Below are 8751 nucleotides of genomic sequence, written 5' to 3'. Positions count from 1 at the left end.
AGCCTCTTTCCTTCGTCTCCCCTTCCTTTCCTCATCTCTTGCTCTAATTGGAGAATTTGACAACTCTGAACCTCTGACCGTGGACAACCCCAACTCCAGCAAGCCCGGGCAAGAATGGGGCAGTTGCAGCCCAAGGTAGCCAAACGTGAATTTTGCTTAGAGGCCATGGAGAGGTCAGACCAAGAAGTGGAAGGGAGTGACTGGCCTGAGGCCTTTCTTTGGGCCACTTAGGGTTGAATGAAATGATAAATATAGCCACATTGTTTGGAAGCTCTTCAGGTAATAATTATTCTCTAAGGAAAGCAGTCATCATATTTATATCCATAAAATCAGTTTATTAAAGAAGTTACATAGCAATATACATCCCAAACCTTTTCTCAGAATTGTCATTAGCTTTTTAAATTCATTAAATATTTTCACCTCATTAAAAATGGTTTCTTCCTTTAAAATTTCCCAGAAAGTGTGGCCTCTGTTTTCTGCTACTCAGTTTAAACATATCATCAGGGATAGATAATTAATAATGTCATGTGAGCATAAAAGGAGATTTATAAACCAGAAATGTATTTTCTGGGAACCAAGTTTCAAGTGACTCAGGTAAGTTTTATTTATTTCACGGGTGAAGCCCTTGGAAAAGCAATGCCTAAATCAGGCTTGTTTACCCTTGGCATCATGTGACCAAACACTGTTGCAGGATAGTAGAAGTACAGCTTGGGAGGCCTTTGGCCTGAGCCTGTTTTGCCCAAGCCCATCCAGAATGAAAAGTACAAAGGAAGGCTAGTGTGTATGCAAAGCAGCATGGCTTATTTTGAGGTCCTATTAGTTGTGGGCCAACAAAACAGTGGCAGGATCTGAAGGAAGAAATGTATTGCAGCAGACCATATCCTTCAAACCACAAAGAGAAACTGAGGAAATGCTGGCTTCAGGCCAAAAAACCCTGGCTCAAAACACAGCTTCCTCCAGTGGTTCAGAGGCAGACCAAGTTCATCAAGTCAAGGACCTTTTCCTGCTACCACCTTGGGGAGAGGGGCCTTCACCAGCCCGCCCTGCACATGGGTCTCTGCCCTTCAGAACCTACCCAGTAACAACAGTAGCAAACATCCATGTTTTCCCCTTATGTAACTTGGGAAACTGTTGGGCACAGTGGCTCACACCTGTAATCTCAGCACTTTGGGAGGCCAAGACAGGAGGAACACTTGAGTCTAGGAGTTCAAGACCAGCCTGGGCAACGTAGGGAGACCCGTCTACAAAAAAATTTAAAAATTAGCTGAGTGTGGTGGCACTCACCTGTAGTCTCAGCTACTCAGGAGACTGAGGGGAGGGATGGCTTGAGCCAGGGAGGTTGAGGCTGCAGTGAGCTGTGATCCCGCCAGTGCGCTCAGCCTGGGCGACAGTTTGGAAAACTCTCTCTCTCTCTCTATATATATATATATGTATATGTTCAGGGAAATGGCAGCGTGAGATTTTATGGCAGTTCTTAAGATTTCAGAAACACTTCAGCACCAGCCAAATCCCCCCATGAGAGCAAGGAACACTTTTCCAGTTGCCTAAACATTTTAAAGTTATAATGAAAAATGTTGTGAAAAGAACTACAGAGGCTGGGTGTGTTGGCTCACGCCTGTAATTCCAGCACTTTGGGAGGCCAAGGCGAGTAGATCACGAGGTCAGGAGTTCAAGACGAGCCTGGCCAAGATGGTGAAACCCTGTCTCTACTAAAAATACAAAAATTAGCCGGGCATTGTGGCAGTCACCTGCAATCCCAGCTATGCAGGAGGCTGAGGCAGGAGAGTTGCTTGAACCTGGGAGGCAGAGGCTGCAGTGAGCCCAGATCACGCCACTGCACTCCAGCCTGGGTGAAAGAGTGAGACTCTGTCTCAAAAAACAAAAACAAAAACAACCTACAGAATAGAGTAGGAGTGGAAAGAAGTCATGCATTTCCAGTGGCTAGCACTTTGCGCTCCGCCTTGGCGAGTATCTGCAAACTTCCTGACCATCGAATGTGCCTGCAGCCATCCTGGATGCCAACTGGCCACAGACCCTTTGCTATGGCGAGTCCCCGGCTACATCCATTAGCAAATTGGAGAGAGGTTTCATTTTGTCCCCATGATCCCACTCTCCAGCAAAGCTCAAACTGCTGTCACAATTGTTTGTACCTAAAAAGGAACATAGAAGGCAAGAGCCACAGTCAATGTTTTCTGTGAAATGGTCTTGCAAATAGCATTAAGAAATCTTGAAGTTCAAAGAAAAGGTCTGATTAGAGGTGCCTGTTGGAAGCAGAAACCTCAAGAAATGAGGAAGGAAAGTTAATTTGAGGGTCTGTTTCATTTCTGATACAGAAGAATCACAAAAACAAGTATACGCCACTGGCTGTAGCTCCCCTTAGGATTTGGATAACCAGCTGGATTTCCAGATGGCCACTCCCGTTTTCTGTGCTTCCCTCCTCCGGGCTATATCCTGCAGAGCTTCAGCGGGAAGTTCTCCGTGATGAGGTGGTCAGGGTGAAGAAGCACCACGATGTTAACCTCAAATTCTGAGATGAGAAAAGAGAGTGGGTTTATGCTCACGGTCACCGAGCAGCAGAACCACACGCCACCACCACTGCAGGCGCAGGAAGCTCTATCGGCGAAGGAACACCCGCTGCGGGTGGGTTTCACTGCTGTCCCCTCAGCACCACCCCGACCTTTCAGCCAAACCAGTGGAGATGACTATGCTGATGTCTGACTCCCTCTGTCAACTTCCTCTAAGTGAATTTTTGTCCTCTCATCTTGGAACATGAGTGATCAGGCTTCACCAGCTACACTTTCCCTGTCCCTTTGCTTTCCTAAAAAGGATATTCTAGAACCCTTTCAATTCATTTGTATTCCTTTGCCTTATTTTTACATTTCCCACGGTTCTTAATGAAAAAGCAGACCGTGAACCAGCCCACAGCTGTCTGGGCCCATGTCCCCAATCCCCAAGTGAGAAACAGTCTTCAGATTGGACACTATTCATCCATCACCTTTCAGCAAACAGGCTTCCTTCTCCACCGACTCTTCAGCTGCTATAGGTGAGCCTTGTTGATCACAACAATAGGGGTGTGTGTGAAGAGGAAGCATGTGAAGACAAATAAGCGCCATGTCCTTCCCCAGTGTGATGAGGGTGGCAAGGGCACCATGTGGGCAGAGGACACCCTGTGCCGAGCCCCACACTGTGGCAGCTCAGCTGCAGAAGGGGCCTTGGAGTCAGTGCCCACCTGTGGCTGGGGTCTGCAGGACAACATCCTCGTGTAGGGCTGTCCGCCTCTGCCCAAACAGCAGCCACGAGAAGAGGTGGTCACCAGCAGTGCCTGGCCTATCCCTCCTCACTTTATTGTCACTACATTAGAGCCCTCTGGGCCCTTCTTGCCACCACTCCCTTCAATGGGTTCCCCAGCTTTCTTGGTGTGCCCCCGGGAGGGTGGAGGGTGGAGGGTGGAGGGTGTGGCCAGAGTGGACAGAGAGGGATGCCCAGTAGGCATGAAAGGGAGCTGGCGGGGCTTTCCTTTTCAGCAGGAAAACAGCTGCATCGGAGCCGCCATGCTTCCCAGGCCGAGTGAGTGCCAGTCTCGGGCCTGACCATGCATTTGAGGTCACTGCACAGAGTTGGAGGGGAACACACAGAGGTGCTGCTCTGGATGCGGACGCAGTGCTCACTCCTGACCTCCAACCTAGAGGTCCCCGAGCCTTTCTGAATCACTGTCCCTTCCTACTGGGTCTCTCTGTTCCACTTCTTCATACTGTCGGGTGATCTCCCAATTAACATGATTCTTATTAAGATGGATGTACCATTAAAATATTTATAGGAAGAGTTAAAAACATGGAAATGTTCATGATATAATGTTAAGGGGAAAAGGCAGAATATAAAAAGGTGTCTGTGACCTGATTCAGATCCCATGGTTAAAATACGAACACAGAGGTTCATGGAAACTCACTAGAGGCACCCTAGGCTGCAGGGCTCAAGGCCTTCCTGCTGCTGAGTGCTCACTCAGGGGTTCTCACCAGCCCTGGACCTTCATTCGGAGCCCCCCTCTCAGCAGCCACACCACGTGGTGCTCACTCGTGTGAGTTTTCTTCATGGGGCTCAGCGTCACCTGCCCTTGTCTACACTGATATGGGTCTGTGTGTTTCCCCGTGTGATGGTGGAAGTTCCACAAGCACCAGGACTGCCTGTGGGTGTGTCCCCTGTGCGACACAGCAGCTCCTTAATGAGGTTTTGTTGAGCAGCCGAAGGGCAGCAGGCTCTGAGCTGTGTGGCCTGCAGCAGGCCCGGACCCTGAGGGACCGAAGGGCAGCAGGCTCTGAGCTCTGTGACCCACAGCAGGCCCTGGCACTGAGGGACTAAAGGGCGGCAGGCTCTCAGCTATGTGCCCACAGCACGCCCTGGCACTGAGCGGCCCTTCCCATGAGCCCATGAGGGCTGGAGGCGAGTGCCACTTACCCACTTTGAAGTTAGTGGTCTCCAGTGTCGGGCAGGTGAACAGCCTGGGGAAGACCATGTAGATGGGGACAGAGAGGCCCCGGCACACGTCCCCGTCGGCGATCTGAATGTTCTGAATCTCCGTGGCGTCGCGGGCATAGCCTTCTGCACACCCTGGGGAAGGGAGGCCACATCACGCCGTCAGGGCCAGCAGAGGCTGTGGGTCCATACCTGCACTGGCACCGCCCCCCAGTCTGCTCCAAGAATCCTCCAGGCTCCCCTCACTTTCCTCAGACACGCAGCTACTACCATGAACAGCCACGCTCTTACTTTTGCTTCCCTGACATCCTCTCTGTTTTTGGAGTCAGGGTCATGATCTGCTCTGTTGCCCAGGCTGGAGTGCAATGGTGCGATCTCAGTTCACTGCAGCCTCGAATGATCTTCCCACCTCAGCCTCCCAAGTAGCTGGGATTACAGGGGTGCACCACTGTGCCCGGCCCCCCAGCATCCTCTTAACCACGGAACTCGAGGGTGGCAGTCGAGGGGACAGGCAAGCACAGGGCCTGGTGGCGCGGCCCTCACCGCATGTCTCCACGCGCACCAGCTGCAGCTCCACGCTTCTGATGGCGGCTTCCGAGCTCTCCACCACCAGCTCTCCCGTCAGCGGCTGCGTGATGACACAGTTTGTTGAGTTGAGATGTCCTCGAAGGAGAAATTTGGGAAGCAAAGCTCTCTAAAACAAAATGAAAACAAACACCTCAGAATGCAGGAAGCGGGGGAAACTGCTCCATACTTTGGTGCAAATAAAACCTAGAAGCGAAGCTGGGTAGTGGTTATACAGTCCACCAGGACCGTCTCACAAAACGGGAAGAAAGGAGCAAAGTACTGAAGTCTTGGACATTACCAGGCTGAATTATTCAACAACTCTCTACATATGGCACCTGACTGACACTCCCTGTACAGAGAATGACTCAGAACCATCCTAATTGCCTAGACTCAGAGCTAGAAAGCTCCTTCTTACCAAGAAATAAGATACGAAAAAGTCTGAGGGAGTCGCCAGGGTGTTCAAGACAACCTGACACACACACGGTTAAAAAAAATAAATACAAAAAGTCCCGGTCAGGCACAGTGGCTCAAGCCTGTAATCCCAGTGCTTTGGGAGGCAAAGGCAGGAGGATCACTTGAAGCCAGGAGTTCAAGAACAGCCTGCATAACACAGCAAGACCCCATCTCTAAAAAATGTTTTAAAAATTAGCGGGGCAGGCTGGTGCACACCTGTAGTCTCAGTTACGTGGGAGACTGGCATACTACTGTACAACAGAAACATAATGCAAGCTGCAAGTGGAAGCCACATATATAATTTAGAATTTTCTAGTAGCCACATTAAAAAGGAAGGTAAAATTAACCAATATATCAAAAGCGTTATCACTTCCACATATAATCAATATCAAAAATATGAATGATGTTTTACATTCTCCTTTTCATCCTGAGTCTTTGAAATCTGGTATTTACACGTCCATCTCATCTACTTGGTCCAGCCATGTCTACAGGGTCAATGATGATGTGTGGCTAGTGGCCACCTGACCAGGCAGTGTAGCTCTGGACCTGAAAAGCCTGGGGCTCTGGACCTGGCAGTCCCCAAAGGTACAGACCTCTGAAAATGTCTACATTCAAGATGGAGCTTTTGTTTATTTATTTTTATTATAAACATCTTTAGAGACAGGGTCTTGCTCTGTTGCCCAGGCTGTAGTACATGGCTCACTGCAGCCTCACCTCCTGGGCTCAGGCAATCCTCTTGCCTAAGCCTCCCCAGTAGCTGGGACTATGACTGCATGCCACCACACCCAGCTAATTTTTACATTTTTCTTCTGTAGAGACAGGTTCTCACTATGTTGCCCACGCTGGTCTTGAACTCCTGACCGTAAGTGATGCTCCTGCTTTGGCCTCCCAAAGTGCTGGGATTACAGACATGAACTACTGGGCCTGGCCAAGACAGAATTTTAAAAATAACTAAGAGAAGCTATTTGTGTAGAAAAACAAAAAGTAGTAGCAATTCACATTAAAATGCTTTTAGGCGACTGATGAAAAAGGACGGCTTTCAACATCCAGCTCAAGATACTGACTAAACAATCATTGTCCCTCTCCACCCACTGACATGATATTAACATATACAAATAACATAAACCTATACTACTTTGAGTCTGAGCTCCAGCCTTCCTGTAGCTCCTGTAAAGCTATCTTATATCCTTCCAATAAATCTCTTTTCTACTTAAAAAGCAAAACAAAAAGCCACCAGTGGCATTTTGTGAATAAGCAATTTTCTTTTATTTGCTTTATGTGTTATTTTCTTATTTTCCAACAATAAACATGAATGGTTCTGTCAAAAGAAAAGTTCTTTACGTTTATAAATAAACCTATACCTAGAAAAGCCACAAGGAACGCCCTGTGGGGACCACCCAGTGAAGCGCTTCTGTGGGATAGAAAATGGACAGACAGCGTGGCTCCCAGGGGTTCAGGGCACCCGTCTTCCAGGTGGCAGGGGGCCCGGTGAGAGCGGGGGCGCTCAGGGGGCGTGTGGTCAGCCTGCCATCAGGCGGGGGCCTGCGAAGGGCAGTAGGCGGGTGTCACAGGTGAGCTCACCAGACCGGGGAAGCTGCCACAGGCTGGCACCACAGCCTCCCGCAAAGGGGATCTCCCACCTGGAAAAGCAGACTCGGGGCAAGGTAGGACAAGTGTCCCGTGTCATTCACAGCCACAGTGCAGACAGCGAGCCTCTGGACTCAGGAGACAAGCTGCCCACAAACACCCCCGCCACGTGCCAGGGCACCCAGGGCAGAGCACCTCTGACGAGTGTGTGCTGAGGACCAGGAGAACAGGTTGTCACTGGGGCTAAGGATACAGCCTCTTCAGTAACACCGCACACACTAGATCCCCTTTCATAAATGTAAACTGACAACCAAGGATCCATACACATTTAAGGAAAACAAAAGCAAGAAAAAGACACACGCGCTCGACAAGCAGAACCAACCCCTGAGAAACAGAATCAATACAGGAAACGGAGATGAAAGGCCCCTGCATCCGTAATGGCAGCAGCAGCTATCCTGAAGAAGAAACAGTGTCCAGAAATGAATCACATTACTGCTGAGGTCAGCGCTTCCGCAGACAGGCTACAGAGGGGTGGGAGACGGGAGTCTGAGTGGCCCACTGGGGTCGCATGCCCTCAGAACCCGGAGAAGGGAGACGTGCGGAACAGACAGAGAGTGGCCTTTCCTCCCTCACCTGTCTGAAAGGCTCCCCACGACACACGTCCAGCCTCTGAGGGACAAGGCCGATGACCTCCCAGGGCCCAGGCCTCCCAGCTTATAGTTAACTTGATCCTAGTCACTGTGGTCCAGACAGAATAAAGAATTAGAGGAAGGACGAAAAGTTCCATCCAGGAAGAACTACAGGACTCCACTGTCTAGGGGAAATGCACGGCAGGGGATGAGAGGGCAAGATCAGGGAGGCCGGGGCCAGGCAGAGTTTTGAACGGGCCCAAGTTCACCGCACAGCTCGAGTGACCAGCTGAGGCTCCACCAGGGGCTACCACTGAGAGCCAGACAGCCCTGTCCTGACGCAGGAGGTGGGAGGACTGGGCCGGCACTGCCCAGGCGTCTGTGTCCTCACTGTACCTGCCCCGGCTGTGAGGCGTCCACCACTGCAGAGTCTTTCAAAAGCAGGTGCTGCCCGGCCTCTGTCAGGTGGGAGTGCCAGGGGAAGAAACTGCCAACTAAACCTCTGTGGAGGATGACAAGAGGCCAGGGGGCCGGCACAGGCCCTGGCTAACCATGAGAAATAAAGGGACATGGCTGTGTCACGGGCAGCGGGGGATCCTGGGGGCCTGTGATGCAGTACAACTGAGGGAAAACGGTGAAATGAATAGACAAATACCCCTCCCTGAGGAACTCTTCAAAAAGCAGTCTTCTTTTAAGCTGCTTTTCTGAGCTTAAAAAGGATATCAAATTGAAAATACTGAGTAATTTGGGTACAAATAATCAGGAATCTCTGCTGGCTGTGACGTGATTTCCAAATAAAGACCACCCCCCACCGGCCGGGCGCGGTGGCTCAAGCCTGTAATCCCAGCACTTTGGGAGGCCGAGACGGGCGGATCACGAGGTCAGGAGATCGAGACCATCCTGGCTAACACAGTGAAACCCCGTCTCTACTAAAAAATACAAAAAACTAGCCAGGCGAGGTGGTGGGTGCCTGTAGTCCCAGCTACTCGGGAGGCTGAGGCAGGAGAATGGCGTAAACCCGGGAGGCGGAGCTTGCAGTGAGCTG

The 8751-nt window shown here is 50.4% G+C and overlaps 1 protein-coding gene across 5 annotated transcripts in view; it reads right to left on the bottom strand.

The window, feature by feature from the left end:
- Positions 1 to 312: 312 nt before the first annotated feature.
- The window catches only part of VPS26C (VPS26 endosomal protein sorting factor C), a 45074-nt gene continuing 36635 nt past the window's right edge, over positions 313 to 8751 (bottom strand). For 4 of the 5 annotated variants that reach the window (XM_025379540.1, XM_025379542.1, XM_025379543.1 and 1 more), the window contains 3 exons: positions 5014 to 5164; positions 4453 to 4605; positions 313 to 2527 (listed from right to left, as the gene is read on the bottom strand). In XM_025379540.1, coding sequence (XP_025235325.1) covers positions 2445 to 2527; positions 4453 to 4605; positions 5014 to 5164 — 387 coding nt within the window. In that variant the 3' untranslated portion in view covers positions 313 to 2444. Of the gene's footprint in view, positions 2528 to 4448; positions 4606 to 5013; positions 5165 to 8751 lie in introns of all 5 variants that reach the window. The other variant, XM_025379541.1, reaches the window with a different exon arrangement.

The sequence above is a fragment of the Theropithecus gelada genome, chromosome 3 (genome assembly GCF_003255815.1).
Source record: "Theropithecus gelada isolate Dixy chromosome 3, Tgel_1.0, whole genome shotgun sequence".
NCBI classification, from domain to species: domain Eukaryota; kingdom Metazoa; phylum Chordata; class Mammalia; order Primates; family Cercopithecidae; genus Theropithecus; species Theropithecus gelada.
Note: the sequence above shows the minus strand (reverse complement) of the source record. Positions and strands in the feature narration are given on the sequence as shown.